Source organism: Cuculus canorus, chromosome 1 (assembly GCF_017976375.1).
Source record: "Cuculus canorus isolate bCucCan1 chromosome 1, bCucCan1.pri, whole genome shotgun sequence".
Taxonomy (NCBI): Eukaryota; Metazoa; Chordata; class Aves; order Cuculiformes; family Cuculidae; genus Cuculus; species Cuculus canorus.
This window is the reverse complement of record NC_071401.1, coordinates 101357241-101382608: the sequence shown is the minus strand read 5'-3', so window position 1 is coordinate 101382608 and position 25368 is coordinate 101357241. Positions and strand designations below refer to the sequence as shown.

General features: G+C 34.8%; 1 protein-coding gene across 1 annotated transcript in view; it reads left to right on the top strand.

Moving 5' to 3' along the window:
• Positions 1 to 25368, top strand: part of NCAM2 (neural cell adhesion molecule 2) — a 271224-nt gene that overhangs the window by 198089 nt on the left and 47767 nt on the right. The window contains exons 11-13 of the mRNA XM_054061402.1: positions 6468 to 6655; positions 8410 to 8506; positions 19600 to 19773. Coding sequence (XP_053917377.1) covers positions 6468 to 6655; positions 8410 to 8506; positions 19600 to 19773 — 459 coding nt within the window. The remainder of the gene's footprint in view (positions 1 to 6467; positions 6656 to 8409; positions 8507 to 19599; positions 19774 to 25368) is intronic.

Here is a 25368-nt window from a genome sequence, read left to right as displayed (position 1 = left end):
TGGAACTGGATGATCTTTAAGGTCTCTTCCAACCTAAACTAGTCTATGGTTCTACGGTTTGTAACCTCAGTATTTTTTCTCAATTACCTTCCCTTAACTACACAATACTTGACATTACTTGAAGATGGTATCATTAAATAGTCTTCAGTTCTGTCAGAGCATCCTGAAGTCACTAGGTTAGGACATGCTTAACGTAGAGACCTCCAATATTGTTTACAGTTAACTTGAGGCATATAGGTTTGTTCAGAGTAACTGAGGCAAGGTTCCCCTGCACCACAAAGCGTGCCGCTGAGTTCTGTACCACACACACTGGGAGCAGCACAGGTCTAAATAAACAGGAAAATACAAGATGAGTTTGAGCACACTGCACTAGAGGTCTGAAGAATATAAGGTATTGTTTTAGGGTGACCACATGTTGGAAATGGAGTTGGATGTACAGTGTAATTTTAGCAATATTGTATGAATTTTTAGTATGTTCCTTAAAATATCTTAGCAATTATTTTGAAACAACAATTATGATTTGGGAATATAGGAGAAAGAGAGAGAGAGAGAGATAGGTGTACGTTAGAGAATAGCGGGAAGATCTCAATAGGAGGCCAGTTGTTAAGGTAAGTATGACAGGTGGGAAAATACAAGTAACATGTATTTAGTTGGATTTAGCTGGATTTAGTTCTGAAAATGTAACAAGTAAGATACAAAAAGAAATTAGGGTTAGGACCCTGGTTTAAGAAAGGCATTGCAGTTTTTCACTATGTGTATGTTTAAGGAAATGGAGAAATTAGTTTGGTGTTTGGATATTAAAAATAATATCATAGTCAAGTTTATCAGGGACTAGGGCTGCTTGCCAGTAAGAGGGAACTCTTGCTCTTGCATAACTGTAATTAGCAGATAGTCTGTCATAATATTGAATATCAATCTTTTATTGTCGTGCATTTTGAGACGAACCAAGACAACGGAGTGGGGGAAAGGAAACAATACTGAGAGTGGTCTTTCTTGTCACTTGCTGTAAAAAAAAATATGTACCACTGCAAAACTGCTGATCTTAGACTTTCAAAATTATTAACTGGATGCTGAAAAAATACTTCTGGTTTGGTTTTGGGTTTGATTTTTGGTTTGGTTTTTTTTTTTTTTTTTTTCCAGTTCAGAGCAATTTAAAACCTCGTATATGATATGTTTCATTTGTTTTCCTATTTGGAAACTTCCCATACAGATTGAGCAAATTTTATCTTGCAGGCACACGATCATGATAGTAGCACTAAAACTCTGAAAAATAGTCAGTCCTTTTAAGGATGAGTATATATTAAAATCTAATCACCTTGCCTCCTTTATTAAGTCTTTCTGATGTTATGTCTTGTAACAAAGAATATGTGACAGTTATCATACCTGGCTGGAGAGGTTGTTCTACTTCACCTCTAAGGAAAAGCTATTCATTCCAAAATAGTGACTACTGTGAAACAGGTATGCAGGAGAAAATACAAGAGAAAGATAGAAGGCTGCTAAACAAATTGTGACAGTTACAAAAAATTAAAATACTTTTGCAGGATGGATGGCAGGGAAAGTACTAGAGGATGTGGTTTATTACAGTCGTTGATGATGGGAAACTTATATAGGTTTAACTATCTAAGAGAGAGGCTTCCAATAAATGTCCTTGCATTTTAGATCTGACAATCTGCTATATATTTATTTGTATAAACCAGGAAGAAAAATTATTTGAGTAATATCTAAAAGTTTAAAAACCTGTATTCTTAAATTAAGACGTGCAGATGTGATTCTATACACTAGTTTGCTACTGTAGCTGTCTGGACACATCAGGTAATTTGCTGTATCCAATTTTGTGTATAATGCAGAACATACACCAGAACTGGATCTTTGAAGTCATTAATTTAATTACTTTCAGGATGAGACAGACGATATATTAGCCTGTTTTTGAATCACTGTTCTTAGACAGTCTACCTAATAAGAGTATCTAAATGCTAAAAACAGTTTTCAGATCAGCATTTCGTTCTTATACATAGTCTTGTTATGCAGGTTGTCCAGAATCCCTTCTCCTAATTGGACAGCTGACCTACCCGTTTCTTTCTTGTTTGGGAAAACAAACAGCTTGAGTTTAGGTGATACAGGTGTCATTGTATTAACAATTCTAGAATGTTGTTCTAAAGTTATAATTGCTTATAGAATTCTACCCCTATAGAACATCTTTGTTTATTTTGGGGGGTTTTACCTTTGTCTTGTTCCTTTTAGGCATCTTATTCATTTTTATTGCATCATCTCGCAAATATAATGCTCCATCTTTCACTGTTCAAGCTTATAACAGTACTTAAGAACTTTATTGCATCCTGGACTGTATAAAAAGAAGCAAGGCCAGCAGGTCAAGGGAGGTAATTCTCCTCTTCTACTCACCTTTTGTGAGACCTCACCTGGAGTATTGCATCCAGTTCTGGGATCCCCAGTACAAGGCAGACATGGAATTGTTAGAACAGGTCCGAAGGAGGGCCATAAAAAAAGCAACAGGAAGACTGGAACACCTCTCCTATGAAGAAGGGCTGAGAGGTTTGGGGTTGTTCAGCCTAGAGAAGAGAAGGCTGCCTACACATTGCAGGCTTTCAGTATATAAGAAAGATGAAAAGAGGCTTTTTATCAGGACCTGTAGTGACAGAACAAGAAGCAATGATTTTAAACTAAAAAAGGGTAATTTCAGATTAGATACAAACAAGAAAATTTGTGAAATAGAATAGACTCGTAGAATCATAGAATCATAACATAGGTTAGGTTGGAAGGGACCTTAAATATCATCTATTTCCAACCCCCCTGCCATGGGCAGGGACATCTCACTAGATCAGGGTGCCTGAGGCCTCATCCAACCTGTCCTTGAACACCTCCAGGGATGGGGCATCCAGAACTTCCCTGGGCAACCCCTTCCAGTACCTCACCATTCACATGGTGAAAAATTTCTTCCTTATGTCTAGCCTAAATCTGCCCCTCTCCAGTTTAAATCCATTCCCCCTCATCCTATCACTACAAGCGTTTGTGAACCGTCCCTCTCCAGCTTTCTTGTACTCCCTCTTCAGGTACTGGAAGGTCACTATAAGATCTCCCCAGAGCCTTCTCTTCTCCAGGCTGAACAAGCCCACCTCTATTAAAGCTCCTAGTTGTCTTTTTAGTTATTTAGAAGTCCAGTATTTTATCTTAACTAATAGTGCTTTGTGTACAAAAACTTAAAATGAAGAGCTCGTATGCACTCTGAATTGATTTTTTGTCAGGCATAAATCAATCCTGAGTTACATAGAAGGTAATCAAAGCATATTTTTATTTTTAATAGCTCAGTAGTCTGCATGGCAGCATTTTATTTTTATGCAGTACATATACTGCATTTAAATATCCTTAAAATATGTTAACAAATGAGAAAGCCCACCTTTTCATTATTACTTGGTTATGCTTCTTTTTAAGTTGATGGAATTTCTTGATAAATGTTCCATTTATTGACTTAATTTGTTTCTTAGTTATTCTAGAAAAGGAGGGATCAGATTTTGTAGAAAGATAAAAAGGTAAACCTTATGTTTTCAAAGCCTTGACTTTAAGGCTTGTTATTTTTTCATCCTCTATTTTATATCAAACATCTTTTGTTTTTCTGTTTAATAAATGTTCATTCTCTAACCACTTAAAGGTAATATACTACAGTTAATAATGAAGAGCATATAGGAAAAAAACAAAATCTATTTATAAACCAGTTATTCCCTCCCAACTATTTTTCCCTCTTTATAACAAATATGAAATAACTTTTATTTGTACTTAAAAAAAATATTTCCAGAGTTATTTTCTTTGTGTGAAACATCACCCCAGGTATCTTTATCTATTCCTGACTAGGAAATCAAAAATCATCTAACAAAATTTTTTGTCTGTATCAAGCCATTACCCAGTCATTCTGTGTCCTCTTTTTGCTGTATTGGAGCTTTCAACTGCTAGGGAAATGGCAGCAAAGACTTTTTAACTAGACTTTTTGACAGGGAAAATGTGAAGCTCTTTTTGTTTAGGAATGCTTTTCATTTGGGAGTTGTTGATTTGGGGATATATATTTAGTTGATGGGCTCTTAGCCCTATTTGTGGTTTATGATGTTAAAATTGTTACTATCTATGGCCATGTGCAGGTGGCATCTATAACCCACCTATTCTTTTAAAATATAAATAAACAGATGCTATAGCCATCCAAATATTACATTTAGAAGAGAAAGCAGCCTGAACTGAAAGTCCCTGTTCTTCTGAATGTTTGTACCTGTGATATAGAATTGTACACTGTTTTTTCACTTGTAAGACTTTGTAAATAGGATCTGAGTTTGTCACGTGTACTTAGCTTAACAGAGAGCATGAAATCACATGATGTTACCTAGGAAGAGAAGTTAGTCAGGTGTAGGTAGAACATCTTTCTATCTTGCACATTCATGCCAGTGTTCATTAATGGTGTGAACTGCTTAGGAGAAATCATGCAGTGGGAGACAGTGCTTATCTAAAATTCATTGTGAAATAACCACATTTTGTGTCTCATAAATACTCTGATGATATTTCTGATCCATATGTTGAACACAAATACAAAATCTGTCTGCCAGGCAGAAATCAGTTTGTGCAGTTTTCCACTAACTTCATTTACAGAGGAAAAGCCAAGACTTTGACTCATAATATTCTGAGATTCCAGATGATACTTAAGCATAAAACAGGCATATGCAGTTTTGCAGTTTTCTTATTCATTCCTAGAGCTCCACTAGCATGATGTATCACATCCTGAAGAATGTTTGATAGTCCATTTTTGCATTAAGGTGTTTAAATATGTTTTCTAGAGGTTTATGAAAATCAAGAATTTACTAGAATTATTTATCAAAACATTTGGAAAAGAAATGTGAGCTCCTATATCTGGTAAATAAGTTCATAGGAAGACATAGTTTACTTATTTGGATGGAATAATTTGCTTTCCTACAAAAATAAGGGCTGAATTATTACTTTAAAAAAATGCTGCTAGCATTGAGCAATGTAGCAGCCTTGTTCTATGCTTTAAAACTTCTACTGATAAGAGTCCTTTTTGGTCAAAGCCTGTATGCCTACATGCAGCAACAAAATGTCTCAGAAAAGTTATTTTTATTGACAAACATGCATAGGTATTGAAAACATGCACTTAAGAAACAAGGAAGTAGTTTTAGACCATTCCTAAAGTTAAATTGTACTACTTAATTAAATGTGCTCGGTTCTGGCCTAAGAGAAATTTTCTAGGCTAAAGTCAAACCATTTGTGAGAAGACTTGATAAGAATTACCAGGGAAACATCTAGAAACATTTAGAAGCTATTTATCAAAATAAAAATATATACATATATATATTTTAAAAATTAAAAAGAGATACCATGACACTGTGTATAATCGGTCATTTTCTTTTGGAGTTAAAGTGATGGAGATTTTCCTTGACTTTCAGTAATAGAAACAATATTTTATTAATACTCATAAAATATAAGAGTGTGGTTAAAACTTTTTTAAAAAAAATCACAAATAAATATTTGATAGACAAAAATCATGTTTTACCCAAGACATAAGTAGAAGAGCAGTGAAAAATCTACTCACTCTCATTTTACAGAGAGCATTAAACTATTCATAATATCCAGAGAAAAGGTGAGTAGAACAGGTAATTCTTGTTACTAATGGCATTGTGACCTGAAAATCACCTAGTTTGTAAACTAATGATGTTCTCTGTGTCAGACTCAGTGTTTGGCTGTATATTCAACACAGACATTTATAGGCAGGTTTGTAAGGAAGATGCACCATCTTTTTGCTTTTCTGTACTTGATGATTTCATAAGGAAGTGGTATAAAGATCATCCTAATTAATGCACTGATAAACACAATACTTTTTCTGGAGTGAGTAGAGTACATTGCAACAATTTAGGTGTGATCTTTTTTCTTCTAAGTTTATTCATAGCACTAAACTTCTCTCTTTAGAAAGATTTCGTAAAGTATAAGATAGTTCCAGTGAGAAATGGGTAAGCTCTTAGAGAGTGAATTTGGAGACTGAATTTAATTTCCCTATAGCAAAAGAAGAGATTGTACAATCAGCAAATGAACAGATTATACATATAAGTTCCATAGGTCACTTCACTTTGTCATAGAAGGATCTGGCTGAAATATTTCCTACCCTCATTTCCTTGTCATTTCTGAAATAACATGTTTCAAGGGCCTGATGCTGCCTAATGTTGAATATAATTAGCAGGTATCCCTTTCTTAGAATTTCAGCTGCAAATGTTTCAGGAGAGGAGAAAGCTACCAAAGTAAATGCTCAAGAAACTCAAAGTTGAATACTGATATTTTCAAGGTCCATAATAAATTGTTAAAGCAATGAACTGAAATTTCTCTGTGAACATGAATGCCTGGATCAGAGTATACAGCTTGTTTTACTAAACCAGTTTATAGATTTGTGTATTACTTCCTTTTTCCAGATGCTCCAACCTTTATGTCAAATCAAACCATGTATTACTCTTGGGAAGGCAATCCCATCAATATAAGCTGTGAAGTGCTAGCAAATCCAGCTGCCATAGTTCAGTGGAGAAGAGGAAGATTAGTTTTACCAGTAAAAAATACAACACATCTGAAGACCTACAGTACAGGAAGAAAGCTGATTCTAGAGGTAAGGCTTAAAATTGAAATCAATGTAGTATAGTTAATTAGTTTCTTCCTCAGTTTGGCACTGTTGTTAGTACTATAGAGTGCATTTAAGGATATGACTTATAATTTAATAAGTAAGGCTCTTTCAAAAAAACAAACCCAGACTATTTCTGAACTTATTTATAAATGTCTACATTTCTTGTGAGCAGTTAGAAAATAAACTTCATTTGCATGGCTCATGCTCAGAAGAAACTGAATACTGCAGTGAACAAAAATGTAACTTGCATTTCTTGCAAGGAAATAAATACGTAAATAAATATAAAACTGTTAGGGTCTTCCCTGATCGACCTGCTTGACAGGGTGGAGGGGATAGGAGTAGGATTCTTTTGTATCCCAGGGAATGCTCTAATCCAATATTTATTTTGAACACAGGCAGAGTGACATAACAGATCTCAGTACACCCTTTAAACACAGTCAAAGTCATGCACAGTCTACAACAAGAATTTGGATGCCAGCAGCGGTGCTTCTCCCACACCTCCCCTTTTCTCCTTTGCTGCTGCTGAGCTGCACAAAGGCCCCAGGTGCACACAGCCTTGCAGCCAGATGATGTTTAAGACATATAAAAAATACAAATAAAGAAGTTGTCACTGGAAAAATAAGAACTAAGCTCCCTTCTGTTACATAAAAGACACTTGTAAGTAGAAAACTTGAGAAAGGCAGAAGACAAAGAGTTCACTTAATTATCTGTTTACTCTAATAGCTTGACTAAATAGTGATCTACTCAGTATTAGTGTATAGCAAATCATGGTCCTTAATTAACCATTTCACAACAAAGTGTAAACAGCGTCCCCAGCCCTGTTAGAGGGGTGACACAGGTGTGGAAGAAGTTAGTTGTCTCTGTTTCTCTCTGGTACCAGGCTTACATCTGAGCTTAAGCTTCCCAGCTGCCATGGGAAAAAAGACTGAGAAGCAATAGGGCTAATTAGAGTGGGGGACCTACTTCAGATCCTAAGGCTTGTTCCTTGCACTGAAAAAAGATGTGATTTTAGTTCCTGAAGTACAAACAAGTAACCTCCTTTCCTGTAGTAGAGAATATATGTTTAAAGAGACACAGTCTTACTCTTGTTTGAAGCTTATCTTTAGGGGTTTTTTTTATTATTTTCAGTAAGGCTTAACAACACAAAACATGCTTTACAGTTTGTGGTTCTCTGAATGCTCTTCCATTATTCTGTCACCTGAAAAGCTGGTCAATCAAGCTAGATTCCAATAAGACTTTAGCTCCCTATGGTATCTATTATCTGTTCTGTTTTATATCCTTATTCATCTGAGCTTACAGTTGAACGACATCACATCTTCTCCTCCCCACCCCCAAATCTTTAGTGCATTGTGAATGCTGCAAACAATAAAAAGTGAAATATTATTCTTGCATCATCTATAGGAATCACCGTTTTCAGACCTTTCATTGCTTATTTCAGTCAAAATATCAGATTGTGGAAACAGCGTCTGTGAAAAATATGTGAAGTTTATTACATTTTTTCTTGTTTAAAAGTGAAATTATAAAGGTGAACATCACCATTTTCCATTATTTTATTTCCTCATTTGAATTTGAGAAGAGGGAGTTTAACAGGGTGTATTTAGAGCTGTGTTTGGAGAACAGACTAGATGTGCTGAAGTAAGAACGCATCTGCATATCAGTTAAGGAGAACGTATTTGCATTTCTGATAAAGATCTTTTATATTTGATTAGAAACTAACACAAACTGTACTCATTTTAAAGATTGCTCCCACATCTGACAGTGATTTCGGACGTTATAATTGTACAGCCACAAACAGAATAGGAACAAGATATCAAGAGTATACACTTGGTCAAGCTGGTAAGTTAAAAAGCTGTTTCCTTTTCTTTAAATATCTTTTCTATTTTAATCATAATTTTGTTCAGACACACTTTTCTCTATTTATTTTATTCCAATGGAATGTTTGCAGTTAATTCTCTAAAGGTTGAGTTGCAATATAAAGTAAAATATCCCAATGCCTTCAGAATATGAATATTCTTTGGATTTAATTTTAAGGTCTTCTGAAATTTTAAGAAATGGAATAACCCTATTTTTTTTTCCTTTTACCTTTATTGTATCTTACATTTATAACTGTGCATTTTCATTACTTCAGTGGAGAGACATACAGTTTGCAGGCAGTGAAAGTATAAAAGAATTAGGAAAGCCTTGTTTCCTTCTTTGTCACTGTTATTTTCTTGATAAACCAAGGATGACAAAAGACTGAAATACTTCAGCAAAGAATTTCAATCTTCATTTGCACTTCAGTTTTTTAAAAGCAGAATTTGTGCTAGGTGGAATTAATTCAAGCTCTGAGATGTTCTAGAACTAATTGTTACAGAATTTCTGAATATTTTTGGGTCCATTTATTGTTCTTGAGGCAAATATAAGAATATGACTCTATATTTGTTCTTTGGCAGAAATCATTATTAACTGTAAATGAGTACTCTCAACTAAACGAGAGTTGCTTAGCATTTCTTTCAATTCTGTTTTCTTACGGAGTGATTAACACTCGGTCAGCGAACTTTGAGGTTTCCCAACATTTGGATCTACATACTTAGATAGTGCAAATTGTTCCAGCTTTAATGAGTTATATGGAATTACATATACATTATGGAGATACAGCGCAATTTACAGTAACAAAGGTACAGCCATACTGAAAGATATACATCCCTTGCAATGCATTATGGACCATTTTAATCGTAACTTTCAGGTCATACTATACTGTTAGACTGGCTGATACAGGGTACCAGTAGAAAAAAGGTCTTGTATAATTACAATGTGTGATCTTGAATGTTTCAGCTGTAAATTTTGGTTACGTATATTTTTTTAAAATAAGGAAGTAAGTCTTTGGAGCCCTACTAGGAAAACCTTTGGAAGTACACTACTGAATTGAGCCCGTCCAGTCATAAGGAGGCTCTCTTACCTGGCTTGGTGTTTAAATTTGTGTATTTTTGCTCAAGATGGTAATTATTTTCTTTTGTTATAGCAGGAGTGAAAAAAAAAGAAGTTGTTTACTAACAATTTTTTTTTAAAACTTGATTTTTTTTCCTATTGCTTCTAAGGGACAGATTACTGGCACACATTTGATGAGCTTCCTAGAACAGGAAAATTTGGGTTTTAATTGAGAAAGCAGCAGAATTCTGTATGACACAGTACTGCATCATCCAAAAATCCATTTCCCTTCAATTTACAGCACTTTTGGGAATATTAGCCAGATCTGATCTTCCTTTCATAGCTATATGAGAGTAACGTGAAATATGTTACCTCTTCCTTTTACATATAACCATCCTTAGTACCATCTGAGTCCTAATTTCATGCAATACATTCCTTGTTTTCCACTTTACAAAACCCTCCTCAATGTAAAACCCACACAATCTGATTCATACCTAAAATAATTTTATTTTTTGTGAAAATAAATTCTAGAAAAGATCGGTTTGTAGAATCTTCAGTCATGTTCCTGTTCATTATCATATACCTGGTTGATCCCTTTTATTTCAGTGGAAATATTTCTACAATTAAGTTTCTGAAATGAGGCTAAAATTATGACTGTAACAGCTCATCAGTACTACACATTGCATTAAATATGAAAGATGAATGCTCCCTGTGACATTCAAAATTGAAGTAGTACAAGAAAAGCTCTAAGCTTTAAGTAAAAACACAATTTCTATACCAACTACTCTGTCTTTATTTAGAATATCTCAAGACTTGCAGGAAGACAGCATTATTTTGAATAGGTAAATTACATCTATTATGTGTATAGTATGTTCGCCATCACTTAATTTAGAAAGTAGATTTAGCCCTCTAAAAATCTCAGGATTTTTTTCTAAATATTTGTGACTGGCATAGGATTTGCGGATTTACATTAAATTCATCGAACAAAATGATTGCACGTAACTCTGATCTTAGTTGATTACATCTATTTCTCTTCAGGACCATGCTTTCTTTTTCGGATAACGTGCATCTGTTGATTTGACAGCAGCATTGTTCTGCGTGTCCTGCTGGGCTAGGTGCTGTGCTTGTCTCTGCAGTATCATCTCTAAGATTTGTTACATGTGAGGCTTCACTGGAAGATAAAAGCAGTAGAAGTACAATTTGAAGGCTACTAGAATACTTTCTCAACTTCTTTCAAAAACAGAAGATATGCCACTAGAAGTCTTTCTTAAAGATATGAACATCAATGATAGGAAAGGGAGGGAAAAATCCCACTCACATCCCTTGGGTGTCCTACCTCAGGACAGAAAAAATATAACAATTATATTAATGAAAGCAGAAGAACTCAGGTTGTGGTTATTGTTATGCTTTGGTTTTGTATAAAGATATATATACATATGAGAGAATCTCACCAAATATTATGTATTTGCTGTTTTTTTCTCAGTTTTGCAGAACAATATCGCATCCTAGTGCATGATGTTACATCATTATTTTAGCTATGTATTTCTTTTCTGCTATTATAAATAATTAATTAATCGTAAGACAAAATATTTTTATTATGCATTGTATGTCAGCAAATTTTCACATGAGAGGCCCTGGAGATGCAAGTGAGAGCAAATAACTCTGTACAAGTGATAATCCTGGTTTGGCTTTGTATCAGATATGTTACTGATGCAAATTTTTCAAATAGCTGACTGTTCACTACTTTTGCAACTATTTGCTTAACATTTTTCCATCAATTCAGAAATCTTGATGAACACTTAAAATAAGAATGTTTTGGAGTTATAAAAAGGTAAATCAAGGTATATTTAGTGAATATGTACTGAAAAATGAATTATGGGATGTTATTATGCAAAGCATCAGCTACATGCAGGCTTTCTATATAACGATATGAAATGCTGAATATAGAACAAATTCCCATATATATTTTTTTTAGTAATAATAATAACGAACTGGTATTCTAAGCGTTAGCCATTTGTACTGTAGTATTTATGTGGGGCTGGAATTACTACTCTTAAGGGGGTCACGGCTCCATTGTGGTAGGCGCTACTTACAGTATTCTAATGTGTAATATTGAGAATTCTGAAAGATTGACATATTTAGCACTTGCATCTGAATAGACTTTTTGAGGAAAAAACAGCAAATAACAAACGTAGTTCAGTTATATGTCTTGCGCTTATTCTAGTATCAGCTGGCAATGAACAACAACCAGGGATACAGAAGATAAAACCATCATAATAATTACACATTTAAGCATTGAAAGCTGCTTTCTTCCTAGGTTTACTATTTCTATTACTTTATTTTTGTAGATTAGGAAGACCTAATTATTGATATTTTGCATATTAAAGCCTATAAAATTTCTTCATGCATTTCAACCTGGATTTCCTTTTGGCTGTGATTGTAAATACTAATGCTGAGACATAGAGTAATTTCAGAATGGCTCTGTCAGTGAAAAATAAATACTATTTCAAGCTGAGAGACACTATTAAGCAAAGTATGCTTCTAGGGTAAGTTTTACTGACAATTTTTTTCTTAAAATTCTGCAGGAGTGTCTTGTAGCTTCATATTTTGTTCAACTTTTCTGCTTTGCCGGTTTTCAGTAGAATCAAACTAGTCTCCTTTTTTAATTTGCGGCTACTTAAAAAAATGATCATACTGTCACAATGCCATTGTATTCATTTCTGTTGCCTGTTGCCTTCTTTCAAAAATTAGACTTATTGATGATAGAAAAAGATTTCTTTGAGAACTTAGATGCAATTTGCAACCATACCAGTCATATGAAAGGAAAATATACCTATTCACTGAAATTATACAGAGCTACTGAATCATGCTGAATTCCAGACACTTTTCAAAACAAAGAAAGAACTGCAGCCTGTTTAAGGTTTAACACTGAAAGGGGCTGACCATTACTGGTAAACGTCAAGAAACTTCAATGCTTATTGAAGGCTTAATCAGGTGTGCTCACCTCCTGACTGGTGGTGCTCAACTCTTAACGTGGTAGATCTCCTCCTTTTTTATTGCATAAGTGTTTAAATTGCTGTGCCAGTAACATGTAGAATGCATAAAGAACCAGTCTTTTTCATTTCTTGCCACTGCAAATTAATTCCTTCATGTCACAAGCAAAACTTTTCTTTTAGAAGTCTACTTTTACTGTTTATTCTCTATGACAAGCTTAGGCTTTGACAAGGCAGGTGAGCTTGGCAGGTTGTCCCAATGGCTTTCAGAGCCTGAGGTGAGCACAGATATTTCTGGATTTGCCCAGATTTAGTTTACAGAATCAGAGAATGACCTGAGTTGGGAAGGACTCACAAGGATCATTGAGTCAAACTCCTGTCCCTGCAGAGGACAACCCCAAAATTTGCTCCATGTGTCTGAGTGTATTGTCCAAGTGTTTCTTGAGTATTGTTAGGCCTGGTGCCATAACCACTTTAGTCACAGCTTATGTAAAATATCAATATGCAGGGAGATGCTATTAACTAGCAAATCATTTTTGGTTTTTATTGAAATTTCAGTGTCATTACTTCAAATGTTTTTGTATAGATGAATGGAAAATTGTATGGCCATCAGTACTTCACAACTATATAGTTGGAATAGATAATTTGTTTTCTTAATGTGGTAAATGTTAAGGTTGTGACACAAAGAGCTAAACTGGATTTTTCAAGTATTTTTTTTCTTTAAGTATTAATGTGTATTTTTTGCATAGCAGTTTACATCTGGACTAAATCCAGAAACCCTAAAAAGTAAACTTTCATCTCTAAGTAAAAATTCATGTCTAAGGCTCTCATGGCCTTACCCATCCTAGACTTTCCTTTTTCCTTCTTTCTTCAATTCTGAAATGACAAAGGCTTTAAAAGTTTAAATAGTCTGATTCACTTTTTTGCCTCAATCTTTTCTTCAGTCTTGGCACCTAAAATATATTTCCATTTTTGATGAAAGTTGAGATTCTAATCTCACCACATCACGCCTGGAACTGCAGCCCAGCCCAGAGACTTACAGTGACTGAGTGAATAGTCTGGCAGAAACCATGGTCATAGGCAGTGAACATAGTTTATAAATTATGCTACATCATACAAGTCTGATAATATATTTCAAACTTGTCTTGCCAAATCATCCCTATTATGTCTGGCACAGTATGCTATTGGACATCAAGGATTTTACAGCATTTAGAGGTAGTGACATATAAGAAGATATATTAAAGAAATGAGAGATACTATATCAACAATTCTACAGGGAATTAAAAAGCAAAATTAAAAAACTTTCACTGGTGTCATTAGATATTGAGAATTCCCATGTAACTTCATTTAATTAAATGTTTTTTAAGCATTTAGAATACGCAGAAAGTGTAATGACATCAAAAGCAAATGAAAACATGGGAAAGACAGAAATTCTAAGCTGTAACATCTTCTAATTAATCAAGTCCTGCTCAAAATCTGATAAGGTTGGTTGATAACTGACAAAGACTGCAACATCAAATTGAACAGTTCACTAGTCTGGATTTTGGTGCTGGCATTTTCGTGCTAGCTGATGGATGTAGTTCCTTTTTTCTCCAAATATTTGTGTTTTCACACAGGCAAAATAAAATCAAAGAAGTAGGATTAGATTTTCCCTGGAGAATAAGACAATAAAAAGCTGTCTGTTACAAGACAGCATTGTGGGATCTTATTGATTTATTTTTATTTTTTTTTAGGATTGCTTGTTTGCTTTCTCAGTATAACTTTGCCTTTGCTGCTGCTGAAATCCCATATACTTCCACAAAAATATAGCAAGATCTAAAATCTAGATCTCTGCCTTAAAACTTGCCATTCACATCTTTAGCAGCATCAGCTATATTTTTTTTACTAAGAAAACCTAACAGCAACATATTTTCAACAAGCATATGTGTGAAACTATCAACATGGCAATGTTCCTTTGTGTGTATGCATCTTATTTTCATTTTTTATTTGTGTGTTTCATCACTAGCTGTGGTCCTGCTTCCTAACTAATTCCATATTTTTCCAGAATTCTCAGTGATTTATTAGAAGAAATATATTGCATTTTTTTCCCAAGCAAGGACGTCAAGATATGACTAAGTCTAATTTGTAGATTTAATATTGATCTTTTCCTCCATTTTAAGGATATACAAGCATAAATTATTTCATGGAGATCTTTGATTCCAAAAGTCTATTCCCCATCCCCGTCTCTTTCCCTGCCATGATCCTGTTGGTGCTCATATCCATCATTTAGGCGTTGTAACTTTCAGTCAATATAAATGCCAGATATACAGAAAAAAGAAAAGCTGCATAACTGTACTAGGAACTTATTGCCAGGAGACAGGAGACAAGAGCTGACTGTAAGATAAATCTCTGGCCCCACTACCCACTCTCACATCATTACTTCCTTGTCTCAATTTACACCAGGACTGCTAAACTCTCAGAAAGAAAATTATTTTCTTCCGTAAAACTATCAAAAAAGAGCTTGGCAAAAAATAATCCCAGTGATAAATGGTGATCACTTATTGAACAGGTTGGGTAATAATTATAATAGATGTGAAAGAGCATTTACATATCAGTGGAGATAAATAGATACTCATAATTTTGTGTCTATTTCTCTACCAGCTGCAATAATGTTTTTTGGAACCAAACCAATATTCCTTAATTTAGGCTAATGTATCACAAAGTTCATTTGTGCTAGCCAGCTTTATGCACTGAGTATAAAATACACCAAGTACAATTTTATACTATTTGGAGGTCTTTTTCACTTTTAAGGAATTCTTTATTATCATACATGAGTACAGATACAGACAGAACAGAGGAATGGGCACTGAGGAAAGAAGATGAACTTGAGTAAATGTCTGACACTGGTTAGTTTTTTTGATGGGTTATTTTAATTTAAAGGCTGAACTTTTGATAAATTGTCTCTTGTTTTGACAGTAGCATAACAACAAAGATACCAGTGGCACTTCTAAGAAAGTATATGAGAATCTGTATTATCATTAAGTGATCTTTAAATCATAGAAATCCTCTACTTTTTCTACGATGCAGTCCTTCAACTTATATTTGTAACATATGAAAGAGTATTCACTGCCCATAGCTAAATTCCTCTGGGATTCATTTGATTGGTTGGATTTAGGAGGAAAAAGAACAAGAAGCATCCACAGTTCTATCCCTCCAAATGCAGGCTTCAGAGTACACAACTTTGCAAATTATTTTTCACTCCTACTGAACATAGAGCCAAAAGCTTTGCAGTTCTGACACAAAAATCATGGCAATGCTCCAAATAATTTCAGCTGACAAGGAACAGCTCAAGTGGGGTAATGTTCAGCTAGATCAGGACCCAAGGGCCATTTACCTCGCATGATCAAATTGATACTCATTAGACGACTACAGGATTAGATTCAGTTCATTATGCTGCTAATGATCTTCTTCCAGGAAACTCATAGATATGCTTAGTCTGAAAGTGATAGTAGGTATTTTATTCTACCTTAATGAAATCGCTAGTATTTTTTTCTGATTTTGACTAGGAATGTGTCTCCTGTTGTATTTTCTTTCTACGCTTCTCTTTAAACTGGAGGGATATGGATTTGATAGCCTGGACTGTTCAGTGGATAATGAATTGGTTGGAATGTCACATTCAGAGAGCGGTGGTCAATGTCTCAATGTCCAGATCGAGATCCGTGACAAGTGGTGTTCCTCAGGGGTCCGTACTGGGACCAGAGCTGTTTAATGTTTTAATCAATGATATAGACAGTGAGATCAAGTGCATATTCAGCAAGTTTGCAGATGACACCAAGCTGAGTGGTGCAGTTGTCACATCAGAAGGACGTGATGTTATCCAGAGGGACCTGGACAAGCTGGAGAAGTGGGCCTGTGTCAACCTCATGAGGTTCAACAATACCAAGTGCAAAGACCTACACCTGGGTTGGGCCAATCCGCAGTTTCAGTACAAGATGGGGGATGATGTGATTGAAGAGCAGCCCTGTGGAGAAGGACTTTGGGGTGCTTATTGATGAGAAGCTCAACACAAACTAACAAGGTGCACTCACAGCCCAGAAGGCCAACCGTGTCCTGGGCTGCATCAAAAGAAGCATAGCCAGCAGGTCAAGGGTGGTGATTCTTTCCCTTTACTACACTCTTGTGAGTCTCCACCTGGAGTATTGTGTCTTCTTCTGGAGTCCTCGATATAAGAAACATATGGAAGAATTGTTGGAATGGGTCCAGAGGAGGCCATGAAGATGATCAGAAGGCTGGAGCTCCTCCCATATGAAGACAGGCTGAGAGAGTTTGCGTTGTTCAGCCTCAAGAAGGGGCTGTGGGGAGACTTTATAGCAACCTTCCAATACCTGAAGGGGGCCTACAAGAAAGCTGGGAAGGACTTTTTAGAAGGGCATGTAGTGATAGGATGAAGAGCAATGGCTTTGAATTAGAAGAAGGAATATTTAGATTAGACATTAGGAAGAAATTCTTCACAATGAATGTGGTGAGGCATTGGAACAGGTTACCCAGGGAAGCTGTGGACGTCCCCTCCCTGGAGGTGTTCAGGGCCAGGTTGGATGTGGCCTTGGGCAGCCTGATCTAGTAGGAGGTGTCCCTGCCCATGGTGGGGGGCTTGAAACTAGGTCACCTTTAAGGTCCCTTCCAAACTAAACCATTCTATGATTCTAAGATTCTCTGATTCTGTGATTTTAAACAAGGTTTTGGTTCATTTTGAACTCTTTTAACAACAAGAAATAAAAGTGTTTAGAAAATATTTATAATATTGTAGGTATCCAAAACAGCTTTTAGCCTGCAATTAAATCCAAAGAACATTCATCTTCAGTACTGCAGAGCTATATTCATCTTTCCAAGTGATTGTTATCCGCTTCACTCCTAAAGTGCCATGCTGCTTTGCTTTGGCTATCCTTCCTTGCTTTGCTGGCATTTTTATTTTTCCTGGCTTTCTCAGTCATTTGAGCTAGAAAGAGAAAGGATCTGTACAAAGAATAGTACTTAGGGAACTTTGCTAGCGGGAAGGGTTGGGTGGAAATATTACTCTCAGCTGTTATTGAGAGTCTGGAAGAGAGGCAACATAAGCTAGTTCTAATTCTCATCCTCTTCTGAGTTTGGGATCAGTGCTTACTTAGCCAGAAACTCATTCTTCTTCCATATGCTAACAGAAAGAAAACTGTATGGTTTGTTGAACATACTTTCTTTTTTCTAAAACCCCCAACTTTTTGATCAATTTAGAAAAAGTTTCAAAACTCAAGTCTGTGTTCTCTGGGATGTATAGCATAATGATTACATTTGGTCGAATTCTGTCCATTTCAGAGGAAATGGGTTTTTTTCAACATATTCCAGAAATTATCTTTTAAACTGAAAATAAAATAGGAACCTTCAATTTAGCTCACTAAAAAGGGTGAAAATTTCCTCCAACATCCTATATCTTGGTGAAATGAAAGTTTCCTGGAATAAGAAAGGTTTTGAGGGTTCCTGTCCCTCAGGATGAGATTTGCATTCTACTGCAGTCTTTAACATAACGGATTCATAGAATTGTGTCTTTAGGAAAAAATATTAAAATTGTTCATGCCTGTGGATAAATCTATGCTGGTTTTCACCAAATGAGCACCAAGCACCGGAAATTTCAGGAAACCTGTATTCAGAAATGCTAACTTGAAGAATTCACAGAGTGTGATATTAGCATTAGAGACACTCAACTCTGAAAATGATTTGAGATTTTTTTCTGGAAAACTGTAGGTGCTTGATTATTATAAGTTTCTATAAATTAGCCCCTTTAGAGCAGTTCTGGCAAGTATCCTTTTCCTGAGAATTCATGACTGAATATGTTCTTAAACCAATCCTTTAATATTTCAGAGAAATTTTTGGCTCATTTTCATTCACATACCAGTACTGACTGAAGCTCAGATGAATACTCTTTTTATTCACAACTGTCTGACAACCCTTGAATAAAGCCTACATCTGATGTAAATGGTGCAATACCCACTAATGAAATTATAGGCTTTGGCTCAAATTCTTGCATCTCCTTATAGCAATATCTTCCATATCATAGAGACAAAAGCAACGTCAAACCTGTAAGCATTTGTCAGAAGAATCAGAAGAGAATTTTTTCATGATGTTTCAAATCCCTGGTCTTCTGTCCACGGAACTAGAATTCTTCCTAGTATTCTGAAAACTTTTTTTATATAATACTTGAAGAAGTAGGACAATTGGAAAAATCTTCCATCTTCTATGTGTTAATTAGGTCACACATTGTAAAAGTAGCATAAAGTTTCTGTTTTTAAAGATGTACTGATCTCAAGGTTAATGTTTTGGTTTTGTTTCATATCTAGTGTCTCAACATATACAGGCACCTGCTTTATTTTCTTAGCTCTTTTCTAGTTTGAGACATATGCGCTGGTTTTGATTGCAGAGGAAATAGGTTTTTTTCAACATATTCCAGAAATTATCTTTTAAACTGAAAATAAAATAGGAACCTTCAATTAATATTCCTTGCTACTAGCTTGGAATCCAGTCTTTCAAAAAAGAAAAGAAGGATTCATGTTTTCAGTTGTATTTCAGAGTTTCATTAAAAATGTCTAAATTATTTCTACAGTTTTTTTCTTAATATCATTTTGAAGAATTCAGACTCTGAAGGATGTATTTAGCCATAACTGTTCTTTTTGTTAAATTTTATTTAAATTTCTTATTCTCTTTTACGAAATTATACGGTAAACAAACTAATCTCTTAAATCTGCAAATTAGCTATTAAAAGAGATAATATTAAAAAAAAGAAAGGCAGAACTGAAAAAGGTTTGCATAACTTCAGCGTACAGGAAAATAAATGTGGTTTTCTTACACCTCTATATTAGAGAGCTTAAATTGTTTATCTAATGCAAACATTATTACATCACGCCCAATATTTTTTTTTTTTTCTCCCTTCAAGATGCTAAGGAGGCATTTGGGCTAGGCTATCAACTGTTCAGCTCTGTCTAGTTGCTGCTGATCATTAAACTTATGTTTGTACTTTCTTAGATGTGCCATCAAATCCTTATGGAGTACGAGTCTTAGAGTTGTCACAAACCACTGCCAAAGTTTCATTCAATAAGCCAGATTCACATGGAGGTGTGCCTATTCATCATTACCAAGTGGATGTAAAAGAGGTAGCCTCAGAAACCTGGAAAATAGTTCGCTCCCATGGAGTTCAAAGTAAGTATTAAAAAAATTATATGGAAATATTCTGACTGAAAAGAATGTCAAGTGAAAAGCATGCAAGTATATGTTAACTGATTCATGTTTCTCCATTAGTCTTAGTCCAGTAGCTGTATTTTCAGTTAATGTTATTGAAGTTAATCCTCTTTACACCAATGCAAAATCTTAGTATAATCTTGTAAAAGTCTGTTGTTGCTTTTTAGTTTTAAAACAGTTTGGTAAATGAATTATAAATTATTTTGCATTTTTCACTATCCAGTGAAGTAGACATGAAGACTATTTTTGAAGCTATAAATTTCAAAAGGAGTAGAAATCACAGAGGAGGTAGTTGGATAATGTGCATTATGTTGAATTAAAAATGTTAACTTAAAAATGTTAAGTAAACTGTTATTTGATTTTTAATCCTGGGCATTATTAGTAACCTTTCTACATACCTGTTGATATTCATTATGTCTGTTTCAAAAGCATATCTATAAAGTATTGTTCAACAAACATTAAATGCATTTGTTAGATATTATTGCTATTATCTATCTACTACACTAATAGGGAGGCTACAGATGGGGCCAATTCCTTGCCAGATGTATGCCCTCTTTGCTCCTCAAACAGATGAGTTCTTTAAGTATATACCAAGGTGGGGTGTTTATGCATTCAACAGATTAGTGATCCATTGCACCCTTATTTACCCTTTGGTATTTTTAACTGGTAGTGCAAGTTAAAGCATCTGCAACAGTCTTCTGAGGAAGTGAATGGTTTTGCAGCTATCAGCACAATGATGGCAGAAAAATGACTGTTGAGGTTGCACTTCAAATACTGTGTTCAGTTTTGGGCTCCTCTGTGCAAGAAAGACATTAAGGTGCAGGACATGATGGCTTGGCAGTGCTAGGTTGAGTGTTAGACTTGATCTTAAAGGTCTTTTCCAACAGAAATTATTCTATCATCTCTTTCCACAAACAAAAATTCTGCATTAAGCAGTGTATATTCTAAATTATAGAGTTATTTCAAACAAACATATAATGAAGGTGTGATTAACATATATTCAAAGAAACATATAATGACTTTTTTATCTTGTGTTTTTCTAAACCAAACACAGTTACTGTGTGTATAATTGCAATACTGTAAATCCTAGTAGCATTCATTTTAGCCCAGTATAGTTTGTATTTCAGTACTAGAAGATCTGAAGAAGATAATGTGTTCCCTCTTGTTGCAGGGCATGCACATTAATGGGCGTTAGCGTACCTCTTTTCTTCTTTTCATATTATGTTTCAGACCAAGTTTCAGACTTCTTTTCTCAGAGTTATTTCCTTCAATGAACTGGCAATAAATTTGAATGACAACTGCAGTATACAAAACAGTAAAACCTGAAGTGACCAGTCTTTATTCTAAAACCAGAGTCGAGTAGCAGGTATAAATGCCTGCAGTCCTTATGAAGACAATACCACTGTGAAGTAGATTGTGAGTATGTAGGATCTTGGCTGCCATCCCTACTAAAACTGAATATACAGCTTCTTTGAGAAAAAGTCTGTATTAGTTCCTGCATGCTTTTATGTTATTTCCCCATGTCTTCCTTTTATGAAGTTTGCCTTATTTTTTTCAGTTTATTCTCCTTTCTCTCCTGGAAGTTTTCAAGGTCTTTACCTTCTTTCAAACGTGTTTTCCTAAAACTAAATAGTTCACAGTAGTTTTGGACATCTTAAAGGTACCTCTTAAAAGCATGTATTATCAGAAACTGCCTCAAGTGGTGACAAAAACCAGTAAATATGAAAACAAACTGACAAATCATCTTGGTCTACAAATAGATATACTAAGTAGATAAATATTGGGAAAGTAAACTTTGCTGGGGGGACAGTGGACAATATTAAATATTCATTCTAGATCCAAAATTAATTCATCCTGCTTTCTGAAATGTCTCTTTCTATACACCTGTATAGAAAAATTGAGATGGTATATCCTGTATTTCTCTGAGTTAGTCTCTGAACTTCCTGAGAAATCAAAAACTAATTCAGAATTTCAAATATTCACTAAGCAGGAAGTATCTTGTTTTTGCAAATATTGTTGGTGCTACACTATATAATTTGATAGGGAAATAAAAAAGGACCTGGTTGCATTTATGATAAAAATCTGCAGTTAATTTATCATGGATTAAAAACTTGTTCTGTTTGTGAGGTACTGTACAGTCTAAGCAGGGAAACAGGATGTGTTACAAAAAGCGTAGTCTGAAGTACCTAGAGCAGAAAAAGTCTTCTTAGACGGAGATGTCAAAAAATAATATTAGTGTCTTGGTTTTTAATGTAAATATTGCTAAATGTAACTAGAATCTTTCTGAAAAAAACCCAGTCTTTGCTTGTTTCCTGAGCATTAAGAAGATTTCAGCAAGATGTCCAAAATATCTTTTTAAACCTCCCTCCATTTATCTTTTAGCCTTCCTAGAGTATCATGCTAGGATAGCATTGTGATAGTTTCTTCTAATTCCCTATTTGCAGTTGCTCAAAGAATTTTTAAAGAAGCTTTTCTTAGTATGAAGTATTTTCTTATTTCCGTTAAAATTTTTGAGACATTCAGGATAATTTAAGTCTTTGGAACGTTAAAAAAGTAATGCACGTATTTGAGGCAGTTGCTCATTGTGCTGAGTTAATTAAAGACCACTTTTCTACCATGCATCAATATCATCTCAACTGAGTGAAAAGGATGTTATAGTACACTCGGTCAGTATTCTGTGTTATGATTTGTAGTCGGGTCATAATAATTTTACTTAGTCAATATTCCTTAATGGAAAAAAAATCACTTTTTTCATCTGTTCCCATTTTAGGGACAGGTTTATGGCTAAGATTCTGACATGAATGCTGTTTACACAGAGTTAACTGCTAGCACATCACCAATAATGCAAGTCATAATTTTTTTCCAGCAGCCAGTGATAAACTATGCTGAAATTTTAAAGGATACTTTTTAATAGACTGGTTTAACTCAAGAGTGATAAAGCAACACCACATTTTCTTGCCACATTGTAAGTAATAGGTAAATTTCAAGACCATCTTTTAAGGAAAAGAGACAGGAAAGCCTACATACAGGAGAAAGTTTTTCCTGGAAGACTATTCACCTTCCAATGCAGACACTATCAAGGATAAACTGGGTCTTCTGGTCTCTCTCTACTGTGACCAGAAGGAATACTGTAGTTGTCTTCATACAGTCACAGAGAACAGCCATCAAATTCTGAAAATGAATGAAAACTGTATTTTAAAATTAAATTAACATCATGGAAATGTGCCTACAAATGTTTGCAAATAAAGCATTAATAAATTATTAACAGATGTTTCAAAAAGTTGTCGAAAGGAATGGCTACTAACACTAGTAGTCATTAATTTTCTTATAATTATGACCCAATTACTATGTATAAAACCTTCTGCAACTAGGATTATAATTACCTGGTTTTATTTCTATTAAAATACAATAAATGCTTACCAAAGTTGTTAGGCATTCTTATGTAATCAATCATTCAGAAAATACAAAGTTTAACCAGAAAAATTAAGTAATATGAAATGGATTCTGTGCAAATCTCTTCAAACAGCCTTCAGTTCTCTTCATCTAGGAAGAATGCTTTTTTATTAAGGGTTTCTTAAGAATCCCTCAAAAGATGTCTTTTGTCTATGCCTATACTAGTTTGAGCTGTTATCTTGTCAAATTAAGGCAAAAAATTCAAGAGTCTTGGAGCTCTGTTTCCCTGTTCCCATTGTCTTTTATAATGAAGAATATTTCATTTGAAAGTCTGTGCTGATTGCAGCTATTGAAGGAGAGCACAGGAAGTGAGGCAATCATTCTGATAACACCAGCTTCACGATACTTAGAGATTTAAAAGTAAAGCTATCACAGTTCACCATGAGATCAGTGAGTAAAAGTCAGCAATTTTTTTTGTACTTCTTGGTTGCTCTTCTGAATATGGAAGTTGTTTTGTTGAAGGCTAGCTGAAAATCGCTATAGGGAGCCCCCCTTCTTTCCATTCACGAGGTGGAGGACTCTCTGTGGGCTGTAAGCCCATGGACTGGAACAATCAGGGCTGACAGTACCCTCAGGTATCTGACATTTATGACCATGTCAGTAGTGAGAGAAGCCCACTAATCTTTAAGTAACAGAAGTGCAGATAATGTTGACAAGGTTCTTCTCCAAGGAGAGTTTCCATCCTTTCAGCCAGACAGATGTTACCTGGTTAATACCCTTTGGTATTGCCCATCCATGGTCAAGAAGGGCATAACAACCAGTGAAGAGCGTTTGCTGTGCTTTCTTCCGAAGACACAAAGAAACCACTGAGAAAGTGTGAGGTAACTGCTGGGAAAGGTCTGGCCTTTACTAGCATTCGTAGGTCTTGTTCTTTTCAGGAGATAGTCTATTAAGTGTCAAGTTTTTTTAAACAAATTATTCCTGGCCTTGTAATTCAACATTTGTAGGATATTAATATAAAATATTTTCTACAATGGTCAAATTATATAACCAAAAGTTATATAGGCATTTCCAAAAACATGGTGTAGAAGAAAAAATATAGAAAGTGAACATGTTGGAAAAGCTGCTTTTTTGAATGCATTTATGTGTTTTGAATTGTAATAGTCAAGCATGTTTTCTCTTTTGACACTTGAGATTCTTCTTTAGATGACAGAAAGCAGAAGCTTTGCGAAATGATGCCCCAAATATAATATGCATCAATAATGTATGTATTACTTGGTAGATATATTTCATACAGTTAATGTCAAAACACGCCGGAGATGCCATATGAACATATGCTTTTAATTTTGTATTTACTATTTTATTGAAGGAGGCAATAATTTTCAGAAATGTTGTATTAGCATAATTAGGCTATGTACAAAAAGCAGCTAATTTTTTTTTAAATGTAAATGTTTTAACAACTTTATGATAAAAAATGAAAAGATGAAATCTTTATTCTCTTTACAAGAAAAGGAACACCATAGACAGGTGACTATGACTGGTAACATGTAACATCTGAAAAGTAAGCTTAAGATATAGAAAGAATCAAAGGTGGTTTACTTAAGAAGAAAAGGCCAAGAGAATTTGTACAGCAACCTAATCTTTCCCAATAAATTGAAGACTTCCATAAATCTAATATTTTGGTTTTACCTTTGAAGGAATTCTCAAACTTGAAGCATTACTGCTAGTATTTGCTTTCAATAGAACTATTTGTTTGCTCCCTGGCTCTTTGGTTCTTGACAAATTGAGATCAAATCTGAAATAATTCTTTGTAATTTCACTTTCACATCGCAACAGGCTCAGTTCATTTTTTTTTTAATCAAAGTGTATTAAATTTCATGTAGATCGTGAAATCGTAGAATACCCTAGAAAGAAATGAACTTCTGATCATTGGCTCCTGACCCCCTAGGTCACAGCAGGCCCACCTTTGGAGTCCTGTAAGGGTGCTCAGGGATTGTTCTTAGTTTTGAATTTCTCAGGGAATGGAAATTCCATTTTTAGCAGTTTGTTTGTGAAATGAGGTGGTGAGGGTTAACAAGATCTTGCCTGTACTTTTTTTTCATGTGCATCTGGCTTTTTTTTTAAGGCAGATTAAAAGTAGGAGAGGATTTGCTGTTACCAAAA